This window comes from Pseudonaja textilis, chromosome 3 (assembly GCF_049901715.1).
Source record: "Pseudonaja textilis isolate UNSWEBS1 chromosome 3, rPseTex1.2, whole genome shotgun sequence".
Lineage (NCBI taxonomy): Eukaryota > Metazoa > Chordata > Lepidosauria > Squamata > Elapidae > Pseudonaja > Pseudonaja textilis.
The window spans coordinates 176,950,318-176,970,716 of NC_141992.1; the positions used below are offsets into that span (position 1 = coordinate 176,950,318).

Genomic DNA, 20,399 nt, shown 5'->3' on the forward strand with positions numbered 1-20,399 from the left:
CATGACATCACCCAAAATTAAAGAAATTGTTATAAGCAAATCCAGAACATTTTTTTTTAATTTCCACATATTGAATGTTTGGGATTTAATGGTCTTGACTAGAATGTGGCTTCCACTGTTCCCATGATCAATATATATCTTTGTCTTTTTTTACTTAAAATATCCACACCTTACTATTAAGTATTATGTAGATAAAGAAATATGCCTAATCACCATTTCAAAACAGCAATAACTAATTTATATTGAAATAACTTTAAATTCTGGGCTTAGGTCTGCTTGTTTAGTGAGTACTACCTCTTGTAGTACTTGTAGTAGTTGTGCCTTGAGATGCACAACTAAAACCATTTGACTTAAATATAATGAAACAATTGATGATTGACTACATACAGGAAGAGAGAGATACAACATTATCCATCATCTTTTGAAAATGTATTTCAGACTGAACTTTAAATAAACTGAGAAAATGATTAATTTAGTATTTACTGTAAATCCTCCTAGCTTTATGATACAACCTGAAAAATGTGAAGAACATGAATTACAATTTCCAAGGTTTTTTTTTACATTTCAATATACATGCTTTCAGAATAGTCAGAATAGCCTAACTCCTTGTTTATTGACAGAGTTCCATTCCAACAAGCAGGTCATTAAAAAATGGTGGCTAAATGAACATGTAATAAAATACATACACTGTGACTATCATTGGTTGCTGTGATCATTCAGATATTTTCCTACAGCTACACCAGGTGTTATTCTCATTCTGGTGTGTGTTGTCAGGCATACAAAATTTGTTGTAAATTATCTGCATTGGTCTGAAAATGAATTTTGTTATTGCTGTCATATTTACAAACAGTAGTTGCTAAATGAAGAATCTGGTTTCTGGCTTGTTATTTAAAAATGTTTCTGTCTGTCATGCTTAACCCAATGACTTTTTCCCCCTATCTAGGTCTTATTTATGCTTTTCCCTTCACTGCTTATTACTCTTTTCTTCCTGGCAACCCATCTCCTTATTTCAGCTGCTTCCTTCTCTTCCTCTTCCTCCTGCTGGTAATTCTTTTTTTCAGCTTGCTAAGTATTTGTTTCTGGACTTTGTTAAACAGAATTAAATTAAATTGAAGTGGACTAGATATCTCAATATGTTTAATGTTTGGTGTTTTTTTTTAAATTGGTGTTCTATAATGTTTTTAGAGTTCCTTAAAGTTACTGTTAACATTTTCACACCTACTGAGAAATGAGAAAAGCATCTTAAAGATAGCATAATCTAAGTAGCCAATACTGATCTGAACAAAATAAAAGTTGGAAAGACTTTAAATTTGTACATGCATAGAACTGAGGTAACACTGAGTGCTGTAAACATTTTAAATAAAAATATTGTTACATATAATAAATTTGTTTTACTTTAGGATAACAAGAACCTTAATAGATCTGGATGGCCCAAATTGGAGGGATAAGTTACCACCAATACCTGTTGTCCCAGTTTCTGCTCAGTTACACTGGTGGGATGGAGAAAGCTTTACTTCAGAGTCAAAACAAAAGAAAACTGCAAATACTTGCAGAAATCAACTGTCACAGACTCCTAGTATGTGCATATTGTTTTAGTATATACCAGTAGAATCATTAGTAAACTATTATGGAAAAAGGTTATATTTGAGATGTTGGTTCCATATCCACAGAGATGTTTATGTAGTATTTCACTGTTTATGCTAAGGGGTTTCTAAGCCTTTCCTTTCCCTGCAACTTCTCATGCTACAAAGGAGCACCTCAGAAAATCAGACCATGTCCTGGAGCTGACAAGTGTAGTAGTTAGCAGTAGAAATTAAAACAATCTAGTGAATGCAACATTTAATGTAGAGTTTTTTAGGATTGCCTTCATATCTCCTTCATTGGAAATAAATGTTTGTACTGCAGACCACACACTATTTTTCAGCTCATATCTTGTTTCACATTCCTCATGTAGCATTGGGGTGAGTGCTATGTGTTTTATATATCTTGAAAGTGTGGTACTTAAGTTTTGACTTTTTGGTGGCAAAGAAGTCTTGTGAGATCATAAGGTTAGCCGCACTGATAAGAGCATGTGGAAATTCCCTTATTTAAGTAATGAAAGGAATGTTCTGTAAATATTTGAACTTGCTTTCTGAATAGGTATAAATATTCTTTTATTCTGACTATTATTGAATGGGCATCTGTTTATCTTTATTTACAAATAGGTGATACTGCAGAAGAGAAGTTCAAGCTATTTAAGAATCAAGGAAATGAATTTGTGAAAAAGGGTAAATATGAAGAAGCACTAATGAAATACGACGAGTGCATAAAGCTAAATTCACAGGAAAAGACTATCTACACTAACAGGTAACAAGTTACCTAATACTGCATCCAGATCCTAGCCAGCTTTGTTCAAATTGTTAGGCAGTTATCATTAGTTTTAGTGGAGAAAATCTGTTTGTAGTAGTCATTTTTGTGAAATGAAATATAATTCCCATTTTGTAGATACCATATTTATATTTCCTGCAGGAGCTCCAAGTAATATGCATTTTACCATTTTAATATCCCTTATAAGGTCAGTGAAGAGATAATAATTAGCCCAAACCCATTTAATGGACTTCATTCTCCACGTAATACATTATCTATTACATTGCACCATTGCAATATTGTATATTTATATTACTATAGCACCATATATCGATACCAATGTGGTATTTGGGGTCCATAATTTGTTCAACTGGAAATACTCTACAGAGCTGAGCAAATGACTATAAAAAATAATAGGAGCATAAGCACCAAGCTGTTTTGAGTGTTGTAACATGATCTTACACTCTCTTGTTTCTGATTATACTACATTAGGGCTCTTTGTTTCTTGAAACTACTTAAGTATGAAGAAGCCAAGAAGGATTGTGATTATGTTCTTCAGATAGATGGCTCTAATATCAAGGCTTTATATAGAAGAGCTCTAGCATACAAAGGTTTAGAGGTAAGATCAAAACTATCGTATTTGTTAACCTGTAGATGTTACTCATCAGATGTGTATAATGGCTATGAAAATAAAAATGATGCATGAAACACATTATTATATAATAAAGAAACTTAGCTTAAAGGCTTAAGGATGTCAAAATGAAAAATGCTGAACTGGGATGACCCAAATAGTAAGAACTTAATATAAACCAGATGGGAAACATTTTTAAGGAAGTATTGGAAAGCAGGTAACATCAAATATTTCCAGGACTTGTCCTTTCATTGGCAGCACAGATTTAAGAGAACAGCCATTACAGGTTCAAATGCTGGTGTTCAGCAGAAACCAAAAGGCTGATTTATATATGGAGAATTCCTGCAACTGTGGCAGCTGGAATCCAGAGGGAACCTCTGGAGTGTAATCAGAGGCATGCTAGATAATAATTCTAACGATGTAAAAGCCAAGGAAAGAGAGCATAGTGACAGGGTATTTGCAAAATAATTGTTTCTTGTTTCATATTTTTAAGTGCTGCTCTACACTTAGTTCTCAATTTACGACCACAACTGGGAATGGAATTTATGTTATAAGTTGTTATGGTTGTATGTCGAGTCATGTGGTTGTGCTGTAAGTACAAATCCAGCTTAGCTAATGGCCCTTTTCCTGGCAAAACTAGCAAAAAAAATTGCAAATCACTGTCACATGACAGTAGGATGCTACAATCAGTGATAAATGCATACCAGTTGCCAAGTGCTCAAATTGCAATTGTCACCAAGGGGGCAGAGCAACAGTCATAAGTTTGAACTCAGTTCATAAATGACTTTTTTTTTGCAGACTTCTGTTAATTCAAATCATTGTTAAGTGAATAGTCATAAGTCAAGGACTATATTGCTTTTGGAATGATTGTTGGTACCCTATCTTAAATAAAATGAATATTTTATATATTTGCCAAAGGACCTGGTATATGTTTTTGTAAATTACATGAGGTCTTGGTAAGAACTGAGATACGTAGCTTCTTCCTTACTTTGATAACAAAAGCTTGTACAGCAATAATTTACCACAGTAATTGACTCCTTAAGAACATAAGAATGTCCCTGCTGGATTAAAGATTAGTCCAGCAAATAGCTATAAATATAGTAACATTTAGAAAATGTTGGGAAAAAAATAGAAAACATGAAAGTAAGAATAGGTTATTTTTCTGACTATAAGTAAATATTGTAACTTTTCCAACAATTTCTTATTTAAGCCAATGATTGATTTTTCTAACTTTCAGAACTATGAAGCTAGTATTGAAGATCTGAATAAAGTTCTTTTAATTGATTCCAGTATTGGTGAAGCACAGAAGGAACTGAATGAAACAACTCAACTATTTAAAGTTAGATGTGAATTTACAGCCAACAATCAGCCGAAGCAAAGGAAAAAAATTGAAATCCAAGAGGTATTTTAGAAAAACCACAGGCTTAAAAGCTTTAGATTTAATTGTTAGATTTTATTTGTAGCTTTATTTTTAGCTGATACATTTTCTATTGTGAAATAATCTCAAAACAAATTTTCAGTGATAGAAAGCTGGACAGAGCTGGAAGGCATTCCTGGTTGGAAATACTAATAGTTGATTCATGACCTTGATAAGATGCAAGTTAGAAACTGCCCTTCTTCAAGTTGATTTCAGAAAAGTGCTGAAAGATATCACTTCAAAACATTAGCCATTGGTCTGTGATGTCTCTCAGGATAGTACCTTGCCTTTGTTTCCCTGATATTGTTTAATGTAGATTGAAATTGGTAAATTACATTTTGGATTTGCTATTCCTCATATGAAGACCGCAACCACTTCTATGTTTTTTTACCAAAATTAGTGAGGCTATTCTAAACTTTACTGCAATGGCTGAGATTAATAATGGACAAGATGAATGCAAACGAACTGCATTCTAATCCAAATAAGACAGAATTTGCATGTAGCTGGTCATGAAGGATTCTACTTCTGCTGGAGGATGTTGTATTTCTCTTGAACCCTCTTTCATAGTTAAGGAGTCTGTGTCCAGATACCCAATTTTTATGGGTTTCAGGTATCAACCACTAAGACTAGGGTGTTCCTGAGCATATCAGATTCAGTCACAATGTATAGATCCTGCTTACATCCCATTTGTACTATTTTAACATACTGCATGCAAGACTGCCCTAGAGAAACTTCTGTTTATATGTAATGCAGGCTCAACTCCTAACTAGAGCTAATTATAAACAGCTTATACTCTGTGATGAAAATAGCCACTAGTTTGTTTCTGTTCTGGCATGATTCAAAGCTGATGGTACTTTTTATGAGTTGGGAACCAGACCTTTTGAAGTATCATATTCTAATTTAGCAATCTACCTAAGATTTAACATCTTAGAAATGGGTGGGGTTTTTATTTTATTCCTTAGAGAAACAAATTCAGAAGAAAATAATAGATGGCCTCTGATGATTTCACCCAGACCTTGATCTCTCTTAATGCTCTGTCTATTCCTCTGAGGAGGACTTTGCAACAAAAAAATGCTGAGCTTATTTTCTGGTTTAGTGTTTTCTGGATGCTATATTTATTTTTAATGTTTAGTTGTACTTTCAGTTATTTTGGTATTTTTATTGTTACTGCTAGCCTCCTTGATTGACATTGTTGGAGAAAAGTGAACTATAAGTGACTTACTACCAAGTCACTTGAGACAAATCATATGGATCTTTCCCATGAAATTAGCAACCGACTGAGAATTAGATACTAGAGAATAACTCAATCAGCCTCTCTGTGATCAGCTGCAAGTTATATATATGAATAGGAACATTTTGGAAAATAATCTAGGAAGGAATAAATGAAAATATGATCATTATAAATGAAATTTTTTATATTGCATATATTTATCAAGGCTGACCAAATGCATGGTTATTTCTTTGTGAAGGTAAATGAACAAGAGGAAGATGATACAGCGACATGTTCTTCAAAGAATACAGCAATAAACCCTTGCAATGCCAAAGAGGAGCATGGAATAACCATGCCATTGAATAGTTCAGAAAAGCTAAACATTTCTAAGCCATCAAATGCCTATGAATTTGGGCAGATAATCAACATCTTGAATGCCAGTAAGGACATTGCTGCTTGTGCAGAGCTCTTAGCAATGATTGAGCCAAAAGATTTGCCAGTACTACTAAGCAACAAACTAGAAGGAGATATTTTTCTCATCATTATTCAAGCTCTGCAGTCTGATGTGTTCAGCCGAAACCCTAATCTGATATACCAACATCTTTTCTACCTAAGTAAAGCTGAAAGATTTAAGGTGAGCAGATTAATTAATGTCTTCAGTGTAAATTATTTTTCAAATAACACTAATATTTAGGTAAATGTTATTTTACGTACTAATTAAGTGCACATACTTTTTTTTCTCAGGTGGTGCAGACACTTCTTGGTAAGAATGAAATAGAACAAGTTCAGCAGCTACTGGCTTCTCTTTCCAACATGCAAGACCAACAATTTTCTTCGAAGGATCTCGAGAATCTTAAGAAAAACTTTGAACTCTGAACAGTTTTTTTAATTACTCCATGCAAATATGTGTAGTGTATATGTACATCTTATACCAAGGGAAAGCAAACAAATAGTTTTATCTGGGTTATTTAATATGCTGCATATTTACATACACTTTAATAATCAGCTCCTTAACCTTGTTGTATGTTTTATTCTACAATTATTTTATATATGGGAATGTTCCCTACTCTTTGGCACCTGCACTTATAACAACAAATAGATTAGAAGTAGGACTGGGGTTTGAACGATAGGAAAGAAAAAAAGAATGAAAAATGCTCTATTTGCTTAAGGAAGAGAACCGTGAGCCACCAGGACCACAGTCCCAGAAGGCCAAGGAAATAGTCCAAAATGTTCCTTTTATGAAGGAACATTAAATAATAATAATTAAAGTGTTCAAACTGTTATATGTAGCTGCTTTTGATTTGCTGTTTTTGTTTCATTTTCTTCTAGTATAGGGGATTTTTCTAAAGAAAAACCACTGACACTGCAATGAAAATGTCTTTGAATAAGCCCCATTAAATAAGGAATTATGAATCTTATTTTAAGAGGGAATGTGTTGAAAGACTATGAAAGTGTAATACGGTGATAGCACTTTGTTTTTGCAGTTGTGGAAAAAAATGGACACTATGCATACCAAACTACAGTGTGTGTAAACTTCAATTTTGCTTTCATTTGCTGTTCCAAATTCATCTGGCTTACGTTGAGTATGGCTTTCAAGAAAACCCCCGAGTCATTTCTCATCTTCCTCTTACAGAATTAACATGCTGGAGGGTTCTGAATGTGTATACCTTTTAGCAGCTGGTTGCAACAGGGGATATTTGAATCTTCTCCGAATTGCTTCCATTGAATATACAAAGGGAGATTTCTCCGAGCCAAGTGACTTACTACAGAACAGCAAAGATGAAGCAAAATGTGTAAAAAATGTTTTGAAGCAATAGAGTTATTATATTTTAAACTAAAAACTAATTTATTAATAGTATGCAATCCAAATTAGATTACAGGAAATAGTACAGAAGTACATTTGATACTTCTACTATGTTGAATTAAATGTTTTCTTGGATTAGAAACTGTAAAAAAAATTGTTAAGAGCTTATCCACTTGAATTGTTTCCCTTGAATAATTTTTGTAATAAGGTATTCAGCTGATTGATATAAAAATTCTTGTAATGAATAAATATTTTAAAAGAAAGATATTGGGCATATTTTTATTATTTGTTAACAGCTTTGTTTTCCAGAATGCCCCAAAATGTTTTTGTAGGATACTGGTTATTCAGTTCCTGAGGTGAACATTTGGTGTCTAACATAAAAACTAGTTTTGGTGTTTATGGATTAAAATATAACTTCGCTTCACAAATGTGGTCAATTTAATTTGATAGTACCAGTTCTGTTTGCGGTTTATCTTTTAGGGCAAGAGTGGGAAACTATGGCCCTTTTATGACTTGTGGACTTCAACTCCCAGAATTCCTGATCCAGCCATGCTGGCTCAGAACTTCTAGGAGTTGAAGTCCATAAATCATAAAGGGGCCATAGTTCCCCACCTCTGTTTTAGGGAAACCTTCATAATCTAGTATAAAAACACATTATGGAGTATTAAGATTACTTCATACTTGGCCTTGGCTATAATAGTCTCTCTTAAATCACTGCATCTTTGATGTTCCGTATATTTAAACATTGTGGCTTATGAACCTTGTCTTTCCAAAGATGTGTAATGGTATTAACATAGTTAAATAGGCAATTTTTATTAGTAGTCAAGTTAGAAACTTAGTATCCTTTCAAAATCCCCACCATGTATGAGCAAGTTGGCTAATCCCAACATTTCCTGATGGTGAAATCTATGGAACTCTGTCCTGAGGTTTCCTGGAAGGAGTCTTCCAGAGCACATGTGGGCAAGCTATCTTTCCCTTGTCTAGAGAGGTTCCAAAAAACCAGTCTACTCATTGGTTCTTTGGTCTTTGCTGCAGCTGTCACATCCGCTTTCCAGGGAGAGATTTCACTGAAGAAGTCCTGATTTGCTTTGAAAAATAATATTTTTGTCCTAAGAGCACCCCTAAATCTTTCAAACAGAGTTCAGTAAAGTATCAAACTCCAGAGAAAAATGGTTTCGGAAACAACTAAGCAGTAATATCCAACGTGATCCATTACTCATTCCTTGATTTGCTGGACTAATTTGAGTACGTGAACATAGCATTTTTAATCAGTTGGAACAGAACTTTGCTTCTTTTCTGTGAATGCCGGAGAAGGAGAGAGAATATAATATTTTCCATATAGTTTACAGTACAAAAAATTTCATTTACATATCAGAATATCCAAATTTTAGCATTTCACTTTTTTTAAAAAAAAATGCAGCATTTCTCAACCATCAACTTTAAGCTGCATGGATTCCAGCTCCCAGAACTCCCAGAACTCTTCCCCAGCATGCTGGCTGGCGAATTCTGAAAGTTGGAGTCCATGCATCTTGAAGTCGAAAAACACTGCTTTAAGGAGTTGATTCGTTAAAGTTGATGTTGACTCCTCACAATAGCTGCAGGAGAAGCTGGAAAGTAGAATGGCTCTGTTAATTGCAGAATGTTGCTGTGCTCACATGAGATCTGTCCTCCCAATTGTTTTCAAAGTATGCACACCCCCAACCACAAACCACAAGATTCTTTAGATAATGTAAAATATAAATACTGGCTGTTCAAATACAGCATTGAAGCAAGAATAAGTTAGGAGCCAAACCTGTATTCGGTCTCAAAACATGACCTTACCATTCCAAGATATTTTCAGAACAGCAGTTTTAATGTATATCTTTGAAAAGCATGGGATGGATAATTGCTTAAAACATCCACATCAAGAGCTACAAATTCAGGCTCAATGCTTGCTAGCACAAAGTCACGTGTTCTTCCATTTCATCAAAGGTAGAGTAAGAACATAAGAACGAAGAACATACACAAGCTTTTCCAAATATGGCAGCAGCTTCTTTCCTAGCTTGGCTCCTGCAGTCACACAAAAGTATAAGCTTGTTTTAATGAAAATAAAGGTATGTACATTTTATGATATCAAGTTAGAGATCAAAACTAGGAATAAATAATAGCCTAATAAATACCAAATGGGTGAAAATTTGTCAATGGGAAGCCAGTTCTTTACCGATATTCATGGCTGTTTTCCAAACTTTGCAAACGATATATTGACTTTCTTATCTGATAACAGACGACTATATATTTGTATTGTACTGGAGAGGGAAGTTTTAGAACAATTCTGAGGAAGGAACTTTGTTGAAATGGGGTGAGGTAATGAAGTAATTCAATTGGTCAGTTTTCATCTGCAATATATTCAAAATAAGACTTTCTTCTTAGTACCTAAAAGGCTTTTTCAAATTATATCAGATTGTCACATAGAAATATTAAATACTTTTAAAATAAGAATGTGCTATTGCCTGCTTCTGATTGACAAATGATTGTGGCTTCTTACATTTGCTGTGAAGTGAACCTACACAATCAGGATGGGATATTACTTGAACACCAGGAGGCACTGTGCAAAGCAAGGTGTGTCTAATTACATGCTAATCCTTAGCCAAACAATTCTTGGTCACCAAAAGAAGCCAATGGAAAAGCATTAATGATATCTTTTTTAGTTGGATTGTGCATTAAACGCTTATTTTCTGCCCCATATCCAGTTCTGCCTCCTAAAAGGAAGAACAGTTTTATTCCTGTCCATACTTTGAGGACCAGGGGAAAAAAAAACTCTGGCCAAGGAGTAGGATACATTCCAAGTATATATCGAGTAGGTAGATATTCTGGCAATCAGAAAAATTGCAGAAGCCATGTGGGCAAGCCCAGGCAACTTGTAAAGTGTGTGGGAGATGTGCAGAAACATAAATGCCAAAGAACCAGCACTACAGAAGGCCCAGAAATGCAGACTCTGTCAATCACAAGCACCTGAATGGTATTACAAGTGGCATGCAAGAGGGACCGAAATTGAACAGGAATAAAGGCAAGGAGGTCATATCCAGAAGGTCAAGTGGATCCTGTCCTTTTGCTGTCTCTGCCTACCTTGCAATCCTTTTCATTCTCGGCCTTTGTGTTCAATGAGGGAAATAGGAAGGAATCACAAGCGTCACCAGAAGCCCAATTCTCATGAAGCTTACACTAAGAGAAAAATCCACTTACAGAGGATGATCACACAACCTGCACCTTCACATCAATCCCTGTATTAATGCTAGAATATTTCGAAGGAATCTTGGAGACTATGGAGTCCAAAGTCATTCCCTGTGTAGGAATCCACTACTACAGCATGTCCAAGAGATAAGATCATCCAACCGCCATTCAATGCGAAACAGCCTACCACCTTCCAGAAAGTCTATTCCATCATCCATAAAGAAAATCTTATGTCCATACAAAATCTGCTTTCTTGTAATTCAAACATGTTCTACTTTGTTAATGTGCATTCTAAATTTCAGTGTTCTAAACCAGGAGTCGCCAACCTTTTGGACCTCAGGGACCACCAAACTCATAATTTTTGATTCCAGGGACCACTAACCAGTTCTGTGGTCATGGCCTAATTTGTGGGTGTGGCTTGGTGGTCATGTGACTGGCTGGACATGGCTTGAATGTAAATATTATAAATATTTATATAACTATTGATGTTTTTATAAAAAAAGAGAAACTTTTACCCAAAATCAGGCCAAGCAGGCAGATTGAGTTGCTCACAGAATCACAGATTCATTCAGAGATCTATCTATCTGCCATTGGCTAGCTCAGTCTGTTACATAAAATTTGCTTGCAAGCAAACTCATAAAAGTTGCTAGCAAGCAAACTCACAAAATTAACTCACAACACACCATGCATGTAAATATTGAATTTATTTTAAAAAAGAGCAACTTTTACCCAAAATCAGGCAAAGCAAGCAGATTGAGTTGCTCACAGAATCATTCAGTGATCTATCTATCTGCCATTGGCTAGCTCAGTCTCTCAAATTTGCTTGCCGTGAGTCTGCACTGAATTTGCTTGCAAGCAAACCTTCAGTCCTAAGGGAGTTTCAGCTGTGCTTAGCTAGAAAGCAAGAAACCCAACTATTTCCTGCTTCCTAGCTAATCTAAATCTCCAGGCACAGCAGAACAGATGATGGTCGGAAAAAGGAAAAATAGCAGCTTAGCAGGCAAGTTTGCCGGATAAGGAGTGAGTGGGCGGGGAGGGTTCCTGGGGGCCATGTGGGCTGAGCAGCCTTGTGTTTCTGCACAGCCTGGATTAATTGCTTTGGGGGAGTGCTCTGGCGATGAGATTTCTCTGCGACCCACCAAAATTTTCTCATGGCCCACCAGTTAGCGACCACTGTTCTAAACTGGTTACTATTTTAAGCAGGGAATAACACAAATTGAAAGAACAATGTCTTTTCTTGATCTTTCTATTATACTTCACTAAGAGACAAGCTTGGATTTCATTTCCCTTTTGGGAAGCTGCATCATTCTATTGGCTCATGTTCAGCTTGTGATCCACCAGGAAACCGAGATCCCTTATTGCATGGGTGTCAAACTCACATTGTCATGGTGGTATCACGTGACATATCAGGACTCCCCCCCACTTTGCTAAACCAGGCGAGGGCGTGGCCAGCGCGTGATGCATTGACAGCCCTGCATTGCACACTATATACAGCTGCCTGGTATGATTTCTGCCATTTCATATTCTTGTCTTTTTTCTCCTCCAAAGACAAGATATATTTTCTTTTGCCCGTTGAAATTCATCTTGCTGGATTCTACCCATTGTCTCAGCTTGTCAAAGTTCTTTTAAATCCTGAGTTTCCTCAAAGGCTGTGATGGCTAACCTATGGCACGCGTGCCAGAAGTGGAACAGAGTCACTTCAGCTGGCACGTGAGAGGTTGCCTGGAAGAGCCCCACTGCATATGAGGGGTGGGATTCTACCAGTTCACACCTATTCACTAGAACCGGTTACCATTTTAAGCAGTTCGGAGAAGCGGTTGTTAGAAGAAATTGCTGGCCTAATTCTGTAAGGAAGGCAGGAAGGAAACATTCTGGTATTGCTTATAGAAACTGCCTCTCCGTTAACCCTTATTACATTCTTGGCAGGACTAGACTTCCTGTTTCAGGAACGTCTCTGGAGTTTGTTTCCCCTCCTTTGCTGGTACTTTGCACGTGTGGAGTGACCATTCAAAGTTACAATGTCACTGAAAAAAGTGACTTATGACCATTTTTCACACTTACGACTGTTGCAGCATCCCCAGTCATGAGGCCAGACGAGGAGATGCATGCCTTGATGTGAGTGATATTGAGTTGGCCACGCCCAGCCAATAACATGACCAAGCCATGTCCACCCAGTCACATGACCAAGCCACACCCACCACTTAAGCCACACCTACCACCTAAGCCACAGCCACAGAACCAGTTGTTAAAAATTTAAATCCCACCCTTGCTGCATATGGGCACGTGCCGCCTGCTGATTGTTGGGTACCTGGCGCGCATGTTCCAGACATGGGGGTGCGCAGGAGACACGTGCATATGCAGACATGCAGCATACGCTGGGTCGTCCGGGGGTGGCCTATGCACATTGCCTTTGCACACGAGCGTGCAGTTTTCGGCACAGGAGCCCAAAAAGGTTAGCCACCACTACTCTAAGGGGTTTGGTATCTTTATTTTTGTTATCTGCAAATGTGATTCTATTTTTTAACCCTCCATCCAAATAGTTTACAAATATGTATTAAATCAACTGAGCGGCTTGGTACAGAGCTGGCCACAGCCATAATAGAAGTAGGGACTGCAAAGTGGTATGGCAAGCTGCAATTTTATTTTCTTGTATAAAATCTTAGATTTGGATTGGGAGCCAACTAGATGGCTTGGGAGAGTCATATATTCAGCTGAAGCTTCTTGATTTCCCTAGAAATTTGCAAGCAGGCAACTCTGCCTTTTTAGTGTAAAATTTCTAACAAAGTTTTGTGCCTTGGAGTCTATTAGAGGCGCATCAATAATCTCTACTGACCCTCTCTAGAGGTGCTATTGTAGAATATTCCTTTCCTGACAACTCCGTCTTTGATGATTGAAAACAGTTGTAGAACTTACCAGGATATACCATTCTGATCACTGAATGATAGACCTATCAGTCTGATCCTGCAGAAGGAGAGAGAATTCATCAGTGCGGACATTAAAAATCCACATTATTCAATCTTTCTGTTTTGTTATTTTTATATATTCTTCTTCCATTTTTCTGATGCTTTTTTGCTGGTAATTTTAGACAGTAAAATTAAACAATGGGTAATCTTCATTGAGCAACTGCCTCATTTAGCAACTATTCAGTTACAAACTGATGAAAAAGTAATTTTGTGATTGTTAGGAATAACATAGGTTACCTAACGTAGTTTGGGTAAAATAATATATATAAACTATGATTGTAAGTTTAAGTGTGTGTCACTTTAAAACTGCAAAGCATGTAATTTTGGGTGTGGTGTGAAACCACCATAAGAGGGAGCAAGAGAACCTGATTGATTGCTGACAATTACTGGATTGGATGGTTGATGGTTTGTTAGCTGAGTGTTTTCCCCTACTGCTGAGTTGCTGAAGGAAGAGAGGAGTTTTTGACTTCTTCATATCTCTACTGCGAGGAGATATATTACTGGACTGATATTTGTAAGTTTTCTGACCTCTCTTTTTCGACACTGAAATTTGCAACTGAATAATCCCTGGACGGACTGAACTAGTGAATGATATATGGACTGTTTGACTATGCTATAACTCTTACTGGAATAAAAACTATTTAATTAGCACTGTGTATCTGTTTTACTGAGTGTAAGCTACAAAAACGTTTATCTCACATATTTTGCCTGACTGCCCTGCAGATCCTGCTAGGGTGTATCCCTAACAGTGATCACTCATGTTTACATCTTTTGCACACCTGAAGTAAATCTGAAGTAAGTTCATAAGCACAAATGCAGTTTCACTTAGCTCCCACTTCATTGAACAACTAAGGTTCTTAACCCAATTGTGATTCACTAAATGAGGACTACCTTGTCCTCCTAACTTAACTCAGAATCCATGAATATAAGGGAGGAGTTCTTAGAATAGGAACGATTTTGAACATCTGCCTTCCAGCTACATAGAGAAATCAATGCCTTTTTGTCCATCTTTTAATGATTCCAATGGTACTTCCTGTAAGTGTAACAATGGCTTTTGCTGTTTCTTAATTTGATTTAAATTAGTTGCGTGGAGTAAATTACTTCCATATGCAAATTAAAGGATTTTTTTGATGAAACAGTTCTTAATTCACAATACTCGATCGATTCAGTTATTTCTTTGGATATGGAGATGTTACAGAGAAATCATAATTAAGCCTGAATTCTAAATGAAACTTGCATAAAATTACATGTGACAGCAGCCTAGTATATTAAGATACAAAAATGTATTTAGGTAGGATATTTAAAAAGTTAAACTTAGGATTTTATATTATTAAATTATATGACTGGTCATTTTTTCATCACAGCAAAGGAAGTTCTGAAAAATATTACTATCCAGATCAAGACAACCAAATATAAAACATAAGATAAAAGAAGACTGGTGGACCTTTTATAACAGAAAATATGAGCAACTAGTGAAGATCGTCTCCCCGCTGCAGCCAAATTTCAATTCAAGTACACAAAGAAAAGGCTGGTGATGTACATAGAATGGTGAGTCTAGATTCAATTAATTCCACCTCTTAGACTCATAGGAAAGTACTGTATAACAAGTAGATGCATTGATCAACTCGGTTTGGCAAACCAAGTAGTGATCCTCTGTTACATCTAAAAAGGCATCTTCACATCATTAACACTAGACAATTTTAACTGGGAAAAGGTGGAATCTGGGCCCTTTCACTTTGTAAAGCTTATGTACGACGATCAGTCCTTCTCCAATAGGAAGCCTGGTTCTTGTAGAGAAGTTCTGCTTCTCCGACAACAATAAAGCAGATGTGAAAGACTTCTGGAGGGGAGAATGTAATTCAGCACAATGCAACATAAAAAGCCCTTTGTTCTAAGGACAGAAGACCGTGAAATAGCATTCAGACATTTATTTCAGGTATGTAGTTTACACACTCCATTGAGCAAACAAAAAATAGCAAATATACAAATATGATAACAAGCATTACCAAGTAATGTATCTGACACTAGTGTTATAAGCTGATTAAAGAAAATAATCAAGGAGGCCAGAGAAGATGGCTGCAGCCCATAACAACCTTCTTCTCACGTTTTCAGTAGCACCATAATGGTAATACTTACAAAAAAAAAAATGCCTCATTCACACATACACACACAAAACCTAATTATTGAAGGCTTCTGTGCCAAAATCCAAAATCTTTTTTTTTCCTCTCTCTCTCTCTCTTGAAGGGCGGAGAGCATACATCATTATGACTTGTGTGGCAAACATTTAACAGTGCAGGCGCTTAAGTGAGCTTCAACTCATGTTCAGCTGAACCATAAGCAGGACATGTGGCACACCCCTCCCGGCAAGCCAGCCATTTTTAGAGCCCATTTTCAAAGATGTGCAAGCTCTGCACTGTGCTTTTTTTCTGTGCATGTGATTTGCTAAAGGATGTCAGAAAAGTTATCTGCTAAAAGCCTGAGTGAATCTTTGGTAGGCTAATACTTCAGTATTATGAATCCTATTAATCTACCACAGTTAGTTGATTCGCTGCAGTTTTCCTCTAGATTCCAAGAAGGTGGCAACTGACAACATTCTGGAAAACTTAACAGTGAAATCATCAGACCAGGCACTTATAAACCCAGTCTTTTCCAAAGGCACCAAGAATTAAACAGCATAACCGAAGTCCCCTGGTGAAGGTGACTGTATCAGGTTCTCTACAACGATAACAAATTAATTGCTCTTAACATTGTACAAAAACTTTATACACCTTACATTGTAAACCTTCTATTTTGCTGTCAATTGCAAATATAATTAAATTACCCCCACTTTCTGATAAGGAGACGTCACTTTGCTACCTATTGTATATCAAGTACCAATTTCTTTTTAATTTAAAGTTATGCTATATGTCATAACCTTGCTTAAAGAATGTGTTCCATCATCACTTAACATAATGATATTCTTCTCCACACAAAATTATCAAAACTGATTTTTTGGTATGGTTACAGCAACTCATTTTGAGCAGGGATTGGTTTTTTTGCTGTATACCTGAAATCCATACTGAGGTTTTATAAGAAGCCTACAAGTGGCTAATTTTCCCCATTCAAGTTCACCAAATACAGACTTTCAGCAAAGTTATGGCAAAAATACAAAACATCAATATAATGTTTTATTGTAATGCACTTGTTATAATCTTCATGTCACTTCACATAGTTCCACGCAAGCCTTAATAGAGACATATATCCAAACGTAAGTTGCATTGAAGCCTTGCTTCTTAAAGTGGCCTGGCAAGGCTCTTTAGTGGTAAATACATTTCTGCAGCACGTAAAAGGTTTAAATCTCCGTCTGAAGTGAAGTGCTTAATTTCGTAACCTGGGGTGAATGGTTGTTATTTCTTTCTTTCAGAGTTTCACCAGTATTCACACCTGCACTATTGGAAATCCCCTTGCAGATGCATTCTTCAGCAATGTAACTCAGCTGGGGAACCTCTGAGTTTGGAGCAACTGGCACAGACAGCAAACTGCCCCCCTGGTGAGGGGAGTTTTCTAAGTGGTCATTTTCGACCTCTGGCAGAATGCTCACAGTATTAAAGCGGGTGTGATAATCGCTGGAGCCGTGGCTGCACGAGGTTTTCATGCTCTCCAGGTCAGAACAACTAAACTCGGAAAAATGACTTGAGTGAGAGTCAGCTACAGATGGGACACTATCACTGAGGGAGGGAGAGTCAAATTCACTGGAGTTGGTGCTTTGCTGCTCCAACAACTGAGCATCCATGTCCTCTCGGGTTTCATTTATCTTCGTGCTATTCTTTTTTCTGAGTTTACCTTTGCACTTTTTCCCTGCTGATGCTTCTTTGGGCCACTTGGGGACACTTGATTTGTTATCAGACAAGCAGGCGGAAGAACCACCCGCATTACTGCGGCCTGCAGCACAACCATCATCCATGCTGCTGCTCCCACTGTTGTGTCTGAATTTTGCAGGCTTCGATTCAATGTCTACTTGTACCTCCATGCTGCTACCATCTCTAAGTAAGAAAAAAAGGATAACGGTTCTATTTTATGGTAGAACATCTGCAAACTTGTCCCGGTTAAATTCAGTTATATAAACAACATTTTAAAATGTGTATGCAACAAGTAATGCAAAGCTTGAAAAACGATGTCCTATCTTGCTAAGAGGATCAATATTATTTCAATATTATCAATATTATTTTTAAAAGTTTAAAAGTTATTTTACAGAAACTAATCTGAAATAATTGGTGGATTTTATATTATAGATCTGATTAGACCAAGACAAAGCTAGGAGAGGTTTTGACTTTCAAACCATGTTTTGACTTCAGTAGTTGACACAGTTGAAATTTCCATACAATATGATCTGAGGATACCTAAACTTCTGCATGCTATTAGAGTAGACAAAATGCCTTCCTAGATATATATACATGCAGAAGTTCATCGATTAAATTAAATTAAAAAACAAAATATATTCTGGACTTGACATAATTATTTAAGACTCTTACCATAACAATATATCTGTGGTCACTAAGAGTCAACATCTACTTGATAGTGCATAATCAATTAATAATCATACCAGAGATTTCTTGCACAGCATATAAATATTGATTTTATCAAAATAGTTCAAACTTACCTGTCCAATGGGACATAGGAATTTATAATGGACCCAGCCATTGCTTTGGTGCTGGCATTGTCACTCACTGTTCCCAAGCTAACACTGCCAGATTCACCACTCAAACTGCATCTCTCCTTCTGCACATCTGCTTGGACTTCCAACCTGAGTGAAAATTCAGTATTAGCTCAATAAACTTGCATTTTTCAACGTTGATATATATTGAAATATTTTACATGTTTACCAGCACCTAGTGAAGAATTCTCACAGCAAATTAAGTAAAATATTCCTTAATATATTATAATGGTAAATCCTAAAAAAAAATTACATATGAGAAATAGCCAGAATTAAATTGTTTCCTTTCAAATAATACAAGCAGTTAATTTCTGGTGTGGTAACATATCACAAGTTTTTCCATTTACAACAATCTCGTTTTCATGCAAGAGTGTTTTTCTTAAATTGGGGATTCCCAATCCCCCAGGCTATGGCAAGGAACCAGGCCGCAGAAGTGGCGGGTGAGAGCATACGTGCAAGCAGCGAACAAGAATGTGCATGTGCGGTGGCGCGTGTGCCCACTGCACACATGGAACCATCCCCTCTATCCCCTCCACCAGTTCAGAAAGCTGAAAAGGTTGGGGAACTCTGCCCTAAACTATAATCCTAAAAATAAAAGCCATATCTGCTAGAATTCCTATCTCTCCATACATATCGCCATTATTGGAATTGGAATTCTTCTTTTATCCAACTAAAATTTAATCACTGTTTTCAGAGTGTGTCCACAAGTATTCAAAAGGTAGATATTATAATTTACAACAATCAGCTAAAACATATTATTCCACTGTTAATTACAGTTTATGTAACAAATAGTCAATTAGAGTTGAACACTTGGAATGCATTATCTTACCGGTTGAAGCAGTTGACCATTGCACTTCCTGACAGACTTCCTGTGATGCTAGCTCCAGCCAAGGCCATAGTGCTGGCTGTCTCACTCAGATTGTCTCGAATGACTCCTATTCTGTCCATATGGCTGCCACTTGCACTTAGGCTTCCAGTCAGTCCAACACTTTCTTCCCCTATGCTAGGATTGTGACGTGCCTCTGCTACTGATGTAGTGTCTAAAACAGAAGAGGGAATATATCTTTTATTAAAGTTTCATATTATAGAAGGCTTTGCTTTTATGGAAGCTCCAGTAATAAAAACTGTAGAGTTTTTCCAATTCTTCAAGAACTGATATGGGGATGTTGGTCTTAGATTGATACAATTATGCCAGTAAAAGAAAACGCTGTCATCTTTTGATTGTAGGCCTAGGCTAATATGATGAGGAAATTGTATAAAATAATTTCCTAAAAAGAATCAAATTTTCTCTTGAAAAAGAATACCAACTACAACATAATGACCCTTAATAGTTTTTAATTCTATTGTTATTCCAGAATTAGTATTGGGAAATAATAAAGTTGTTCTCAAACTAGATTACAGTTTGGACCAGTTTTATTTTGTCAGGAAAGTAACATTTAACTACTGAATGTCATTTTATCTCCCATTTTCAATCAAAAGTTACCAATTCAAAATCCCAAGCAGGGCAAGTGACACTAACATTGAATCAATGGCATTAGAGCGTTAAGAGAAGAAACAGAATCTAGAAAATGATTTTATCTATTAATTTCCCTGATAAGTTAATACAGAGAAAGATTAAGATATCCTCAATAAAGGAAGGCATCCTTTAAGGCTGCTACGAATTGATTTTTTCTGAGAAGTGTAGGATTATACAAATCACTACAGAACATAGCACACACTGCAAATAAAAAACATATCTGGATATTGACTATATTTGTTTTCTACACCTGTCCAAAAAGGCCTCTATACACTTCTCCAAAATGCTTTTGTGGACAGGCAGCCGGACAAATATGATAAATAAAGATCTTTTTTACCTGCTGCTGCATTTGCTCCACTCACAGTTATATCATTTTCATCATCAAATTCTATTCTGACACCCTTCCCATTGCCAGCTGATACTCCACAACCTCCACTTCGACAGAGAGAAATGGGAACTACTCCATACACGTAGGCCAGCATAATAGGGACTCCAATACCTATAGGAAAACAAAATATAATACTGTGATTAGCACACCTGTCCTTTTTTTTTTTTTTTTTTAGTGATCACTGTGTATTTCTTAACTTCACCATTTAGCAAACTTTCGGG

General features: G+C 36.5%; 2 protein-coding genes and 1 long non-coding RNA gene across 4 annotated transcripts in view; 1 reads left to right on the plus strand and 2 right to left on the minus strand.

Annotated features, from left to right (window-relative positions):
* Nucleotides 1-1,393: 1,393 nt before the first annotated feature.
* On the plus strand, nucleotides 1,394-7,671 carry SPAG1 (sperm associated antigen 1). The gene is made up of 6 exons (XM_087931548.1): nucleotides 1,394-1,576; nucleotides 2,205-2,346; nucleotides 2,839-2,965; nucleotides 4,215-4,379; nucleotides 5,864-6,238; nucleotides 6,349-7,671. Exons 2-6 carry the CDS (start codon nucleotides 2,288-2,290, stop codon nucleotides 6,478-6,480), a joined length of 858 nt encoding a protein of 285 aa, XP_087787674.1. The 5' UTR covers nucleotides 1,394-1,576; nucleotides 2,205-2,287; the 3' UTR covers nucleotides 6,481-7,671.
* A 1,570-nt stretch (nucleotides 7,672-9,241) lies between these two features.
* LOC148126433 (uncharacterized) lies at nucleotides 9,242-13,612 on the minus strand. The gene is made up of 2 exons (XR_015743269.1): nucleotides 13,532-13,612; nucleotides 9,242-9,457 (listed from the first exon to the last, which is right to left on the minus strand). It is a non-coding gene; the product is annotated as an uncharacterized LOC148126433 (long non-coding RNA).
* Nucleotides 13,613-15,494: 1,882 nt separating this feature from the next.
* The window catches only part of RNF19A (ring finger protein 19A, RBR E3 ubiquitin protein ligase), a 32,533-nt gene continuing 27,628 nt past the window's right edge, over nucleotides 15,495-20,399 (minus strand). For both annotated transcript variants that reach the window (XM_026703487.2, XM_026703486.2), the window contains 4 exons: nucleotides 20,128-20,289; nucleotides 19,104-19,314; nucleotides 18,221-18,364; nucleotides 15,495-17,603 (listed from right to left, as the gene is read on the minus strand). In XM_026703487.2, the coding sequence (XP_026559272.1) occupies nucleotides 16,913-17,603; nucleotides 18,221-18,364; nucleotides 19,104-19,314; nucleotides 20,128-20,289 (1,208 nt within the window). In that variant the 3' untranslated portion in view covers nucleotides 15,495-16,912. The remainder of the gene's footprint in view (nucleotides 17,604-18,220; nucleotides 18,365-19,103; nucleotides 19,315-20,127; nucleotides 20,290-20,399) is intronic.

Excerpts from the sequence above, each read along its gene's own strand:
- SPAG1 (XM_087931548.1), top strand. The coding sequence starts at position 2,288 with ATGAAATACGACGAGTGCATAAAGCTAAATTCACAGGAAAAGACTATC. Across the intron at positions 2,966-4,214 it reads TAGCATACAAAGGTTTAGAG|AACTATGAAGCTAGTATTGA; the intron begins GTAAGATCAAAA and ends TCTAACTTTCAG. Across the intron at positions 6,239-6,348 it reads GTAAAGCTGAAAGATTTAAG|GTGGTGCAGACACTTCTTGG; the intron begins GTGAGCAGATTA and ends TTTTTTTCTCAG.